The 15451-nt window shown below is 43.4% G+C and overlaps 3 protein-coding genes across 3 annotated transcripts in view; 2 read left to right on the top strand and 1 right to left on the bottom strand.

Moving 5' to 3' along the window:
* LOC119178526 (uncharacterized) overlaps positions 1-9101 on the top strand; it is a 51210-nt gene extending 42109 nt beyond the window's left edge. Inside the window, exons 9-10 of the mRNA XM_037429735.2 lie at positions 8665-8855; positions 8913-9101. Coding sequence (XP_037285632.2) covers positions 8665-8855; positions 8913-9057 — 336 coding nt within the window. The 3' untranslated portion in view covers positions 9058-9101. The remainder of the gene's footprint in view (positions 1-8664; positions 8856-8912) is intronic.
* LOC119178537 (dnaJ homolog subfamily C member 30, mitochondrial) lies at positions 8786-9773 on the bottom strand. Its single transcript, XM_037429747.2, has one exon. The coding sequence runs from the start codon at positions 9632-9634 to the stop codon at positions 9071-9073; it is 564 nt and encodes a 187-aa protein (XP_037285644.2). The 5' UTR covers positions 9635-9773; the 3' UTR covers positions 8786-9070.
* A 1492-nt stretch (positions 9774-11265) lies between these two features.
* LOC119162650 (tRNA-specific adenosine deaminase 2) lies at positions 11266-14980 on the top strand. The gene is made up of 2 exons (XM_075882300.1): positions 11266-11352; positions 11433-14980. The coding sequence occupies exon 2, from the start codon at positions 11609-11611 to the stop codon at positions 12092-12094; it is 486 nt and encodes a 161-aa protein (XP_075738415.1). The 5' UTR covers positions 11266-11352; positions 11433-11608; the 3' UTR covers positions 12095-14980.
* The last annotated feature ends 471 nt before the right edge of the window (positions 14981-15451 follow it).

Genomic DNA, 15451 nt, shown 5'->3' with positions numbered 1-15451 from the left:
GGCCGGCCAGTGATTTTTTCTGTTGACGACACTGGACCGGATCATGGAGGCCCTCTTCGAAAGACGGAGTCAAGTACGCAAGGCCGTCACGCAAGCCATCAAAAACATCAAACGCCTTGTGCATATGCATTGCCCACAAATAATTGAGTTGACGAATTTTTACCGAGTTATAACTAACGAGTACAAGAATCTCAGAGAAATTGACAAGGAGGTAGAAAATGCAGTTCCCGTTGAACGTTTAGAAGCGGAGTTGGAGGAATTAGATGATTATGTTCACCGGATTATTCAAGCGAAAGTCGGAGCAGAGTACAAGATCGAAGACACATTAAAAGCTCGGCAAGCTGAGCTGGAATTAATAAAAGAGCAAATTAGAACAGAAGCGAAAAAAAGGGGGGGGGGGAGGGGGGGGCTGCTCGTCTATAGCACTAACACCTAGCCAATGCTTCCTCAATGGTGATCTTGTCGCACAGGCGATGGGTCGACTTCAGGACGAATAGACGAACACACTAGAAGCCGACAGACAAGCTTTCTTTCTGCAGAGAATACAATCTCGAAGATCAGCTCCGAAGAACAACTTCAAAGGCTAGACACCCCTTCCACGACTTTAGAAGTCTCGCCAACCTGCTGCACCAGTGAAGGTAACGACAAGATAGCATCAGCTATGCAAGTGTACCTGGTGGGAGAGACTTTTATGAAGGAAAATCGAAAAGAATTTGAAAATCCAAAAGACGACCCACCAGGTCTTCAAGATGAGTGCCTGCCAAAGACGGCAGGTCGCCTTCCTAATAAATCTTCACATAAATGTGCACAATGGCCTACAGATAGTAAAACAAGGCCAGCTAGTCACTCGAAAAGAAACAGAAGGAAGACTATGAGGATGATGGTAGTGCACAATGAGGTAGTGCACAATGGCCTACAGATAGTAAAACAAGGCCAGCTAGTCACTCGAAAAGAAACAGAAGGAAGACTATGAGGATGATGGAGAAAGCCCGTTATGCTGATCGCAGCCGCTTTTTGAGAAATCTGCACACATCAGGGCTGAAGGAAATGCAGATGAAATGTCTTATTCCATCTAAGAGGAAAAATACCAAAACAGCGTCAGTCAAATGTGGGAAAGCCCACATCAAGGCAAAGGGAGAAGGCCGATAATTCCAAGGTGACTGCAGACAAGACCAAGCACTCGAAAAAAACTTCTCAGAAATAGCTCCTGCAGACCCTCATGGAAAAGTCAGCATCATGTATTTTCATACGAAGGCGTTTTATTAAAGCTACGTGCCTCATATTTGTTTGGCTACATATAGGTGTACTGTTGCTTACATTTAATTATAGTTCAATGGTCTGTGCACTGTAGATTTTTTAATGAGGATTCTCAAACTGGACCTAAGAAACGTTTTTCTGCCTAGTTTGCAGGCCTTTATTTCACAAAGGGCCTATGGCATAGCGGCGAAAATTCCGCATCATTTTCTCAGCATGCTTGTTTTTAAAGCTGCCAAAGCTTACATTAACGGCACTTTTCAATAAAAAGATATAATTGCACTAACTTCAAGAAAAGAGCATGCAAGGGAAACTGCTGATGACGATTAAAAAAACAACCCATTTTTGATATTTCTTATACTTTCCTCACTTATTCTACTGCACATCAGCTTTCACAATAAAAAAAAACTTGTTGCATGTTTTGTAGAATCACTACTAACTCCTTCATTAAAAACCCCTTTAATACTAACGCGCCAAGGATGACAAGGTGTTTTTGACAAAGATAGGTCCTTCTATTGAAACATCAGGCAGCCTGTCTGAGGCACTTCCACTGTTCACCCTGATTATCTGTTTTACCAAGGTAGTTATTCTACAGATGAAGTAACAGAACTCATTTTTAAAGACAATAGTCTTTCTTGGGGACCTTCTACGCAAAGATTTTGGTCCGTCTGTCTGTACATTTGTTTGTTTGTCCACTCTTAACAGCACCAGGTACTTGAAACGGCAGACCCCATCCGCAGCGTCCACCAATGTTGCTCAAGATTTAGCGTTCATACTTGTGCAATTGCCAATTAAAAAGCAATTATTGCACATGTCTAAGGCACCATAACAACACGTATATATTCTGTATGTGCGTCTTTTTTTTTTTACTAGAAAAGGCATACATAAGTAATTTTAAGGGCCGTAGCGCTTCTCACGCTGCGCTAACCATGCAATGCTTGCACGAAAAAGCGAGTGTTTCCAACGCTTTGCTAAGACGACACGGTGGTAGCACCTACCCGTCGCCTTGCGTTCTACACATTATCACCTCTGAGACGGGCGCACACACCTGTCTCAGAGCCACGCGCTTCGTTTTCCAAGAAAACTGCCAGATGGCGCTCATGTCTCCCGTGTCACGTGACTTGATTAGCTCGTTTGCCTCCACTGCAAGCTGCAGAATACCATTCCTGATTTTCTTGCGCAGAACATCAAATGAATGTTTTGTTCACTCTCTTCACACGCAAGATTGTTGTCTTTCGACAACATTTGCAGATTAACATGCAGATAGGGGGCCATTTTTTTTTTCACTATTTGTCTTTCATATTGCACATTGTACAGAATACATCCTGGTTTCTTGCAGACGTTGTACACTCATGACATGGATCTCGTCACGTCCCTTTCCATATAGTCTTCAGTGAACATTCAGGTTTTTACAAGGCTGGTGCAGAGCACAAATTAAATGTCATGCTGGCTAACCCACTGAGAAGTATAGGTTTACTCGTCCGTGTTACTACAGCTTCATCAACTGCAGTGATGAGCCTCATTGTTCTGACCAAACACATCATACTGAAATATAATAATAAAACAAGGTGAAAACAATACAGGCGGTGTAATGTAATACAAGTGATGTACCTTAAAGAGTACGGAATCGCAATAACTCTGTGTTCGGTGATGTCTATTGCATACTTATTCATACAGCAGTTTCTTTTTTTTTTAATAGTTGTTAGAACATTCAGAAATGGCACAGTGGTTCCTGCTGACCCTTTGCTGGCTGACATTATAATAAAAGAAGAAAATCCACAGTTTCACCTAAAATGTGCTAAAATTGACAATGCCACTAATGCACCAGCCCCTACACTCCGCACTGTCGGCACAAGAAAGAAAGGAGGAAGGCACTGGCAGCCAGTCTGAACCTCCTCACCCGATAAAACGGTCTGCGACGCACAATGCTATACGCGGAGTTCTTGCGGTTGTGTACTCTTCAAGGTACATCATTTGAGTTACATTACAAGTTCTATATTGGTAAGTGCTGCAATATATCCGGAATGGCTAGCGTTTCACTCAGTCAAATGGCAGGTGGATATGGCCAGATAGGTGACCAAAAATAAGCAGTCAAGTACTGCGCTGATGTTAGAATGCAAAACTTATAAGCACCACTCAAGTAGGCCACTATATTGTTTTCGCTTAGTTTTATTCTTCTATTTAGTATGATACGTTTAGTCAAAGCAATTAGCCTCGTAGATTGGCTCGAAATGGTGATTACTGCAGTTTACGTAGCTGTGTTAATACGGATGAGATATCCCTCACTTCGCAGTGGGTAACTAGCATGACACATCCAATTTGTGCTCTGCAATGCCCTTGGAGAACCTGAACATTCACTTAAAGCTACATGAAAAGGGCGTGACAAGATCTTTGTCGTGAGTGTACAACTTCTGTAAGACGGTGGGATGTGTGGTTTATGATGGGCAATATAAACGCCGAATAATGAATGCAAAAAAAATAAATAAGAGTTCTGCCGCTTTAATTACTAGCCCCTTCACACACCCAAAGCGTTGTTGTTTTTACCGTTTATGGCAAAGAACAGCAATACCTTGTGTACTGAATACATACGCTTCATAGCCTGCCGCACAACCCCACACACCGACACGGTGGCGAAACATCACGGATGCTAGATGGCGCTGCGGCGGAAGTAATGGCAGCCTCCTTGTGAAAATGGTCTATACTGCTTGAACCTGTGACTTAGATGCAAAACGAGGCTATGAACTCTGGGAGGTTCTTTCAACTAGTTTATCCACGCACAAGGCAGCTGCATGGCTAGTCCACACCCAAGTAGGTGTGGACTAGCCATGCAGCTTTAATAAAACGCCAGGCCTACGCAGAAGGCCCAGCACGGTCACAGCGAAAGCTTGGAGAGCAGTCTTTCAGAGCCTTTTCTAAACACTCATTGGAAAACTGCTGCAAGCACACTTGCTTGATGCCCACTATGGCATTAATAAAAATTTTAGGCTAGTAGGCCGGCATTCAGTATGCTATTTTTCGTCATTCTTCTCAGAAGCGTGGTATCCGCTAAACTGTTGCGAGAAATTTTGTGCCAATTATTCATGCAGTGGCCAACAACAATGAGGAATTATGCCTGAAGTGGGTATGCGCCACAGTTAATAGGTGAACAAGCAACAAGCTTTTGTAATGGGTTGGAGCATTGGACGACTAACTCGTTAAGCTATTCGCATTGTGCGCCAACTGGTTGTTCTTTCACTATTTTCAAATGCTTTATAAGTCGTATTAATGCAATTGCTTTTTCGAGATCAAGCCTGGCTAAGGCAAGTTTGCCCACAAGCCCTATGCACTGGTGTGGCTTAGTGGTAGAATACTGGGCTGGCACCCAGCGGACCCGGGTTCAAGCCCTGCCGTGTCATCGGTACTAGGTTTTTTTTTTTTTTTTCTATTTGCGCGCGATGTGGTTACGGACACCGGCGGCGGTGGACAACTAGGGCGCTGCGCAAGCTCCGAGTTGTGATCTCATAACAGTCTTTGCTGTAATATTTTGTGTAATTCATCGCCAAATTCGAAAAAAAAAACACTCCACCTCTCCGTCACTATTTACTGTGCTTCGAAAGAAATTTTTACAGCGAGACCACCTACGGATTTCTTCTTCCCACTGATGTGACAACAATATATAAAATTTTGAAAGAAATTTAAGAGGCCAACCAGCCATGCTTTGTTCGATCTTACGAGGAATCGCCCAATTTTTAAATATCACCCCACCAGCACATTATTAAACCAGCGAGAAAAAACCTTTTCATATTGCTCCATCTCATAAGAATATGCCAACTTTGTCTTCCCTCAGTTTCACTTAAAACTACAAAAAAGTTTTAGAAATATTCTAAAAATGTTCTATTTGATTCGCACCGAACAAAATTTTGCTATTTGCGCAGCTCTACCAGGGGTGTGCTAATATTCGACCTTTCGAATATATTTCGAATACTGTTTGTTATTCAATTCGCACTGGAATTTGGACTATTCAAAGTATTCGAACTTCCCGAAGACGAATACAGTCAATGTCAAATTAACAGTAACCCCATTAGATTTTTTAAATGCTTCACCCCATTACACTCTTGCATTGCTGTGTAGCTGCCGTTAAAACTCTGCTATGGTAGCAAATGTATTTGCTGGTTACAACATGGAGATGCACTGTGCCGTTACCATAGCCCTTTAATATTTTTAATATGCTTCATCGCGCAGGTCGCGGGCTCGAATCCGGGCTGCGGAGCTGCATTTCCGGAGCCCTCCACTACGGCGTCTCTCATAATCATATGGTGGTTTTAGAACATTAGACCCCACATATCAAATATGCTTCACCGCATTACAATCTGATATTGTTGCGAAGCTATCTTTACGGCTACGCTTTGGCTGTAAACAAATATACTCATGAAAGTGCTGGTTCGAACCTACTTGGGGCTCTAATTAATGTCGTTTCAAACCAAAAATAAAAAAAAAACATTTTCAACAATCCGAAAATTCAGATGTTTTTATATACTGACAGCTAAAAGGGCAGATTAGCGACTTCAAATTCGAAGGAAGTATTCTCTTGTATGCCAAATCAGTTGGGTCTCAACAGAAGTTGAAGAGGGGAGAGGCCAAAGAAATACAGTATATTTCTTTCACGTGTCAAGTGCTGTTGACACCACATTGGTTGCACCAAATCATGTAAATACAATTTAGTCTGTGCATTTCTTCATTCTTGATAAAAACAACTAGGAAACACCATCCCTGCAACACTTTACCAACCTAGCCAAAAGAAAGGCTTCCATGTTCCTCTATCCCCCCGCAACCTTTTTTTCTTGTGACTTCGAAGTGTTCAAAAAATATTACACAAATATTCGGCAACATTTAGAAAAATGTTCTGTTAGATTTGTACTCAAACTTTAATTCGACATAGTTTTGAGATTTTGCTATTCGCACAGATGTAACTTGCATGTTTTTTCAACAAAAAGAGTGCGGAAAACCTATAACATCGACCACCTGCAACACGTTCACGTCATCGCACATTGTCACCCAACCAACATAAAAACCTTTCAGGGTGCCTCACTGACTAGACTGCATCTATTAATACGAGATTCTGTGTGCCAGAATGAACAACAAGCCTTCCATACAAACTTCGCACAAGACAAGTCACCATGCTGCCTACCCGCTAGGCAGAATGGTGACACCCACGTTAAAAAGGTGTGAACTGAGCTCTCCTCAGTTCATGCAACAGCAGTCTTCTTTGTTATCACTCGCATTTTGCTATTTGTCGTACATCAGTTGTTTTTCAACCGCCGCTGGCAACATGTTTGCAGTGGGAATAGTGCATGCACAACAGGCTGGACGACTGAACCAGAAGATACTACCATACTAGGAACTGCAGGGATATTGTCCCGAATATGTCACTGGTAACAATGCAATGTCTGTTCCATGCAACTTTTTCAGCACTAGCATACAAGAAGTGATACAGAATCCGACTGCAGTAATAACTGAATCTCTGCATGCATTGACGAGATGTACTTTCTGCCGAGATAAGGTTAAACTGAAATGCTCCTCTGTCTGAAATGATCGAGCTTTAGGACACTTGATGTTTCTCTTGTTTTACTTGGCCATTTGTTACGCTAGAATGAAGTGCCTGTGGTACAGTGCACACAAGGCAATCAAAGCTACTCCCACCAGCAGAGGCCCCGCTTGCAATAAACACACCCCAAGCCTTTGGTTGCAGTCATGAGTGCCACTTTGCCCAGCTGTCGTGTTGTTGTTCTTTGTCGTTCGTAATGCTATGGCGCAAAAATCAAGTAGCATGCAAGTTGCGCTTTTCTGGCCATAGAATAAAAACAACCAAAAATAATTTTCAGGTAACAGTGTACGAAAGGGTTGTGCAGTAGGGATACCATTTTGGCCAGTGCTTATGTTCACTCACTTCACTAGACAAACCGGCTGAAAATCCACAAGTGTGCCTTACTGCTGTATTTAATATTTTCATCAATAAATTATTACATATGAAATGATTGCCATTGTGTGTATTTATTACATATGAAATGATTGCCATTGTATGCATAGACGTTGGATTTTAATGTTTTTGAACTATCTATATGTCTGTGTGACCACATGAATACACGCAGGAGAACCAGGCAAAGCGCAAGTTATTCCAACAAACTGTAGATTCAAATGTAAATCGATGTGTAAAAATAAATTTTAGGAGCTGCATTCCGAAATTCTCGCCGTACTGTACAATGTCGGTGCACAATAAAAATACTCCAAATAGTTAACATTAAGTGGAGCCCTCCACTTTCACGAGTTGTGTTAGGACGTCAAGGGCCACAAGCTAAAACCTAACTGAAATTGAGGAAAGCTGGGAGTATATTCTGCCTGGTGACTGTAGATGTGCCACCGGTGACTCAGCGAGATGGTTCCTTACCATTGAAGCCAAGGAAAGCATAGTACACATTTAGTGCAACAAAAGAGAAATTTTCACTTTTTATTACTTACAATCCACCTTATTTACTCAAATGTTAAATTTTTTTTCTCCAGACATTTGCAATCTAAAGTCTGCCCTCACGTTACCATTGATAGCAGAAATACAGCAAAAGCCGTTATGAGATCACAACAAGGGTCATTTTCGCCACCGAAATAGGGAGAAAAATAATGAAATAAAAAATATATATCTAGGTGTAACGGAGTTGAAACCTTGGTCCTCTAGCCCAGCATTCTGCCACAGAGTCGAGCCGGTGCTCGAAACTTTTCTAAGAAACGCCTTTGCAGGCATTATGTCGGGAAATAAATGCGTTGTTGTGCGATTGGGGTTTCAGTTGCGGTTTGAAAACCGGTTGCCTGGAGGTATAAATCTACATACGGAGATGCTCGTGTACATAAAGGGAGAGTTTCCACCCTGGTATCAGCTGTGTCACTTCTCTTTCTCGGCCAGTGCTTTGGGCTCTGTGTTCTCCATGTGTGGCGTCTGACGAACGATACAACAGCTTACATAAGTACTAATGTAGCAAGGTATAAGAGTAAAATAACAACCAGGTGTCGCAAAATACGAATTACGTAACGAGCGGATTAACAAAGGGCTGTCATCAGCCACCACGGTCAAGTGTGCGTACCTCGCTTTTCTGCACGAAACATGGCATAGTGGGTGCTTCCCAACTTGACTAAAAATATGGTGAAGCTTGCAAGCGTACTTGTATTGGTAGCTCCAAGAGAGTTTACAGCGGGTTCTAGAAATGCCCATCTTCCTAGTTTTCACTGCGACTGTGCTGTGCTTTCTGCAAAGCCACCCTTTGCGCTACAATCGCAGTCTTGTTACACTTGAGGACATACTGTATATCCAAATTTGATGTATCTCATGCATTCCTTAGCTTCATCCTTACACTATTTACTACTGTGTGGTGTTCATATCAACAGGGACGAAATCAATTGACTGAAGCCCTGGACAGCCTAACGAAGAAGGCACCTGTAGCAACTCACAGCCCGCCCACAAGGAAGCAAGAGCACAAGCTGAGCAGGAAGCCAAACCTCGAGCATGTGTCAACAGAAAACGTGTTTGCATCAACAATTATCGACTACAAGGTGTACGAGAAGCCTAGCCTGAATCAGTAAGTAGGCAGTTCTGGTGTGTTGTCCAGTCGTGCTTACTGCCTCTTCCTTTGCAGGATCCATGGCAGACAGTGCACGACGAGTGTTGCCGTGATGACTCCCGTGAGAAGGTCGTCTCGAAATTCCAAGCGCCGTTCCAATCCCATATCGCCACCGCACACCTTATTGTACAAACCAAACTCTGCACTTGGAGATGTGTAAGAAATAAAAGTGTTTATTTCCCCTTTTGGGAGGGTGGCGAAGAAGGCTTGTCGTGCATTTTCTCCCACACGTGCACTCCGAACAACGCAAGAGCGACAACTGCAAACAGTGCCAGGGTCACACCCGCGTCTTTGCCTTGCCTAATTTGCATCTCCTCTTCTCGCATCACGTCCTCGAACTTCTTCCTGCGCCACTGGTAAGACTTGACGGCGTCCCCGTAGTGCTGCCGATAGAATTCGTCAAAGTTGTATATTGGCGACCGGCCGCTCATCGGTGCACGCCTCGCCGGTTTCCTCGCGTGAAGGCCCTGCTGCGGGGAGCTGCCCATAATCTTGTCGTCGTAGTGCGCCCGCAAGGATTCGTTCGAGAGCGTGTCGTACGCAGTGGTAATCTCCTGGAAGCGCTCGCTGCTGCTGCCCTTGTTTTTGTCGGGGTGGTACCTCATCGACAGCCTATAGTAGGCAGCTTTGATTTCGTTCTGCTTTGCCCTCGGGCTCACCTCCAGCACGTCGTAATATGTCCTCTTTGCACTTGAAGAAGCGCAGCGCCTACAGAGCACGCACGCTGCTGCCCGCATTCGGCACTGCGCTAATTCTTACGGCCACCTGCGCAGTTCGAAAGCATCCGTTGATAGAGGATGTGGCATGACTATTGGCTAGACAGCATTTGCTGAGCCGTTGTCGCGTGAACGAGCGCCTTCCCAAGCGGCGGCGGAGAAACCGGAATCTATGCACCGCGACGTGGCGCTGTTTGTTGCTGGCGATCTGCGGTAATGAGGGAGATAGGTTAGATTTCAGATTCAGTAAGGAAAAATCAGCAGTCATGATTTTTAATGACAATGAAGGTAGTAAGCTTAGAATACAGGAGGTCACGCTAGAAATAACTGATAAATACAAATATCTGGGCGTATGGATAAACAATGGGGCCGAGTACCTAAGGGAACACGAAATATACGTGTCGACTAAAAGTAACAGGAATGCAGTGGCAATGAAAAATAAGGCACTGAGGAATTACAATAGGTATGACGTTGTGAGAGGAATATGGAAAGGGGTCATGGTTACTGGTCTGACGTTCGGCAATGCGGTCTTGTGCATGGTATCAGAAGTTCAAGCAAGATTATAAATTAAGCAACGTGGAATAGGTAGGCTTGCCTTAGGAGCTCACGGGAATACACCAAATTAGAGAGTACAAGGTGATATGGGATGGACATCATTTGAGGGCAGGGAAGCTAGCAGCAAGATAAAATTTGAGAAGCGATTGAGAGAAATGGGGGAGGAGCATTGGGCTAGGAAGGTATTCAGCTACTTGTACATGAGGAATGTCGATACAAAATGGCAGAAGCGAACCAGAAAATTGACTGGTAAATACTTGGAAAACAGCAGGGGGCCAAACCAAAAAGAATTATCGGTTAAGAAGAAGGTGAAGGAAGCTAAGACCGATATGTGGAGAATTTGCATGATAAGAAGTCCGCACTATAGATCTATCGAACTTTTAAGCAGGAAATAGCCAAGGAAAGGATCTATGATAATACTCGGGGTAGTTCTCTACTGTTTGAGGCCAGGACGGGAGTATATTGCGAACAAAGACATGTCGGGCCAAATACGAAGGGGTAGACGCGGTGTGCAGTGCGTGCGGAAAGGAAGAAGAAACTGCCGAACACTTTATAATGTTCTGTAAAGGGCCCCTTTACACCCTGTAGTTCAGGTTGATGGTGCAGAGTTTTTCAAAGCACAGGGGTTTAGGGACAGTGAGGGCAAAATAGACTTAAAGCGGGTAGAATTAACAAGAAGGAGGTTATCTGATTGGTGGCTAAAGTCAACGCACGAGTGAAAATTGAATCCTTCGCTGCAAAGTACGAATCCTCAACCTCACTATTTAAGGGGAAAAAATAAATCTAGTTTTTGATTCAGTAAGTATTACGGCCTGGTGGCGCTAGCCACCGCCCGATCTAAAGGGTACAGCCATATTTATCCATCCATCTATTTATTAGATTGGAAATTAAGCAACGTGAAATAGGTAAGCTTGCTTTAGGAGCTCATGGGAATACACCAAATCAGGGAGTACAAGGCAATATGGTGGGGACATCATTCGAGGGCAGAGAACATGGAGGAAACTTCCTCCGTGGCAGGGAAGCTAGCATGGCTAGCAGCATGAAGGAGTTTCTTGCTCCATGGCTAGCAGCAAGAGAAATTTTGCTTTAACGCAATGATGATGATAGTTTCAGCAGCGCCATCTCTAGGTCGGATAAGTTAGTTTAGAACGCCACCGCTAACCCTTTTCGTTGCATTGTCAAAGGTATGGTTCAAACATAGCCTCCTATATAGAAAGTATATAGGAGGCTATGTAGAAAGTATATAGGAGGCTATGGTTCAAAGGTAGTTTCCCTTCTCTAAATGGTTCTCTCCTGTGGTTCTGTGGCCTGACCACGCACTGGTAGGTGTTCTGTGACCACGCTCAGTCTGTGGCTCAGTACTATCGCTAGGTGTGCTTTGGTACTATCGAACCTCGAAGAAACCGTCGCGGCGGTGACCGGCAAAGTGTCGTCGACTCCATGGGTGCCACGAGCTTCGATCGCAGTGTGATGAGCGAGTGTTTTCGCCTGGCCGAAGAAGCACTGTCATCGGGCGAAGTCCCTGTCGGCTGCGTGATGGTCTACGACGGCGAAGACATCATTGCTCGCGACAGGAACCGCGTGAACGAGTCGAGAAATGCGTGTCGGCACGCCGAGATGGGCTGCGTCGAGCAAGTACTGGCCTGGTGCGCCGATCATCGGCTGCACTGGAGACACGTGTTCCCTGCCATATGTGTGTACGCAACGGTGGAGCCGTGCATCATGTGCGCTTCGGCCTTGGGCGTGCTCGGCGTCTCGAGGATCGTGTTTGGCTGCGCCAACGAACGCTTCGGCGGAATGGGATCCGTCCTGAACAGCATCGACGAGACTCGTGTCGTGTCGGGTCTATGGGCCGAGCGAGCCGTCCACTTGCTTAAGACTTTCTATGCAGGCGAAAACCCGAACGCCCCGAAAGTGAATGCGTGACCACGGTGGCGCTCGATTTGCGCACACACGTGGTTCTGGCGCGCTGCCGGATCTGCCTGACGTCAAGTTGACGCAACCGCCTTTTTTTATGGAAATGCCAATCAAATGCTCTTCAAAATAATTTCTTTTTGGAACTAACTACGGTGACGGGGCCCATTTGCGCATTACTAGAACCACGCATATGTTCAGTAAACAGTGCTGAATTTGCTTTGTTGCGGCGCTAGAGATGACTGACAACAAAAAAAAAAAATCACATCTCCAAAAAGTGAATTGTGAGGAGTCGGTGAGGACTATCAGGTAAACGCTAACCGCCGTTAGCGTTTGCGGTCCGCCCGCCGAAAATCCGAAATAGCGTGCGGCCTGTAAAGCCCCTTCGCGGTTATATCGAGGAGATCACGCGCCCCAGGAACTATCGCCATTCGAAAACTCATATGGCACCCGTATGCAAGCACAACGCCCGCTATTCTAAAACTCTGAAACGCTGCGGGCCCAGTCATCATAAAGCAGTGATTTTACGATAAGTGGTACCGCCGAGGCTGTGTAAGACGTCGTGTGGCTTTGGTGGCATTGTGTGTCGACGTGGTTTTCAAAAAGCGCTGGTGCTGCAGGTGGTCAGTTCAAATGCAGTTTTTTTTTCTTTATGGTAATGCGTCGCGCCATTAACGTTACTGCCCCGAATCTTTTCATTGAATTGTTTATTTCAACATAAAACATGTCGAGGGATGGTATGGCTAAAGGCAGAATTAACTGCCTGACAATGGCCCTACCACCCAAGCACTGTCCAGCAGGGTTGTGGCTATCAGTAAGAAATTATACATTAGAAAGCGGAAGCTCAGCACGGTAATAAAAAAAAGGAAACATGACATAGCGGTATTTGCAAGGGACGGCGACATACATACAGGAATAGTAGAATTGAGTTCTTTAATGTAACAGGTCTTAAGCCACATGTTGTTAGAGGTCTACTCATACTATGAAAGGCACGCAAGACAGCAAATATAATTTAACAACACGCTTAAACAGGGATTTTGATGAAACTTCATACACATTGCTAAGTACTTGTGGATGTTGGTTTAGGAAACTAGGGATCATATATTTTAGCTGTTTAGTACCGTATTTTGTTCTGCAAAACGGAACTTCGAGGTGGCTGTGTCGCAAAATATATGGATTGCGGTTAGTCAAGTACATGTGTGTAAACATAGATTCATTTTGACGCATTTTACTGTGTATGTATGTAGCAAGTTTGAGGAAGTATAGCTGATCCGCTTTTAATATCTCATTTTTTAAGAAAAACGGTGCTGTATGGTCAAGATAAGCAAGGTTTTCTATGTGTCGAACAGCCTGTTTTTGGAGGAGTGTCAGCCTGGTTAAGTTTGTTTTGCTTGTAGTACCCCAGACTAAGAGGCAGTAGTATAGTTGAGAATGTATGAGTGTATAGTACAGCTGACGTTTTAGCCAAGTCGGAACCAGATGCCGGATATTGTAAAACACTCGATTGGACCTGGAAATGCTAGTATGTAATTTGTTTACGTGATGAGTCCAGCTCAAATGTTCTTCGAACAATACTCCCAAAAACTTAAATACAGATACCCGTTCAATAGCGCAAGCATCAAATCGAAGAGAAATGTCAGTGACATCGGGTTTATTCTTAGGTTTAAAAACAATAAATTTCGTTTTAGTAACATTTAACTGGAGCTGGTTGAGGGACAACCAAATCAGCAGCTGGTGCAACCAATTGTTTGTTACTATTGCCAAGTCAGCTAAATTATGACCAGAGAAAAATAAACTGGTATCATCGGCGTAGAGAACCATTTTAGGCGTAAGTGGTATATTCACAATGTCGTTGATATAAATTATAAAAAATAGAGGACCCAAAATGGACCCCTGAGGTACGCCGCACATTATTTGCTTCATCTCTGAGCTTATGTTATTAAGACTTACAAATTGAAATCTATCTGAAAAATAACTCTTTATCAGTTCTAAGGTAACGCCTCTAATTCCATATTCGGGAAGTTTTTGAAACAAAATGTGATGCTTTATAGAGTCGAAAGCTTTCCTGAAGTCAAGAAAAACTCCAACAGTAAATAACCTGTTTTCAAAATTTTCAATTATTTCTTCTTTAACACTCAGCAGTGCCTCCTCGGTTGATTTATTCTTGCGAAAGCCGAATTGATTGTCAACAAGTGCCCGCTTTTCATCCAAGAATTGGGTTAACCTAAACTTTACAACTAATTCTAATACTTTAGAAAAAAGAGGTAGCACAGATATGGGCCTGTAGTTATTCAGATCATTCAAGGATCCACCTTTATGCAAGACTACAACTTTGGCTATTTTCATACTAGCAGGAAAGATCCCGGTAGATAGCGCTCTATTACATATGTGACAAAGCGGGGCACATAGTATATCAGCAACATGAATAATTGGTCTCGCTTTGATTTCATCATATCCGGCTGCGCTATCTGTTTTCAAAGATTTGATTAATTTACAAATTTCATCTGCAGTGCACGGAGACAGAAATATGGAGTTGGTACTGTGAGATGATATATATCCAAATAGATCATTTGTAAGATTGTTAGTACCAGGATTATTTGCAATACCAGCATGCAAAAAGTGATCATTAAATTTGTTCACCAGTGGAGTACTGGTATATTCCACATCATTAAACATAAGTGTGCTAGGGATCATAATATTTGAGCTGCCTTTGAGTTTACGAATTGTAGCCCATATTTTTTTGGGGTCACCTGATATCGACGCAAACACATCTGTTTTGAAGAAGCGATGCCGTCAAATTTGTCATGTTTGTTGCAAATGTTTCTTAGCGCTTCATGAAGCACGATTCATGCCACAATATTCATGTATTTTTGCTAAATAATTAGACATTGCATTGATTATACGAACATTTATTTTCGAGTTCTGAACGCACAGTGTGATAGTGACACCGCTGTGCGGGAAGCTTGAACGCATGGACTCACAAAAATGTGACCACATTGGCAGTTCTCAAACACATGCGAGCAACCATTTGGGTACCTTGAATTTCGCTAATATAGAATGTTAGTGTTTATAGCATTGTGGTATACGCAGAAATCTTTGATTACTAAGTAACCAGACAATGGTCTCAACATCTTGTGACGCTTCGTGGAACTGCGAATACAGGTGTGTTTTTCTCCTTTCGCTGAGTGACAATGGCAAAAGAATGTTTAAAGGGCCAGTAAACAGGCTCCGACTTTTTTTTTTTTTTTTACACCCCCCATAAAAGCTCGGCAATTCCTAGAATAAACCGCAACAATCACATTTTTTGTATATTACAGCACTGTGTGCCGCACAGAGCCTCTATTTCGAAAAACAATAGACCTCTACCGG

Source organism: Rhipicephalus microplus, chromosome 2, assembly GCF_043290135.1.
Source record: "Rhipicephalus microplus isolate Deutch F79 chromosome 2, USDA_Rmic, whole genome shotgun sequence".
NCBI classification, from domain to species: domain Eukaryota; kingdom Metazoa; phylum Arthropoda; class Arachnida; order Ixodida; family Ixodidae; genus Rhipicephalus; species Rhipicephalus microplus.
The sequence above is the reverse complement of the archived record's forward strand: the minus strand, read 5'-3'. Positions and strand labels throughout refer to the sequence as shown.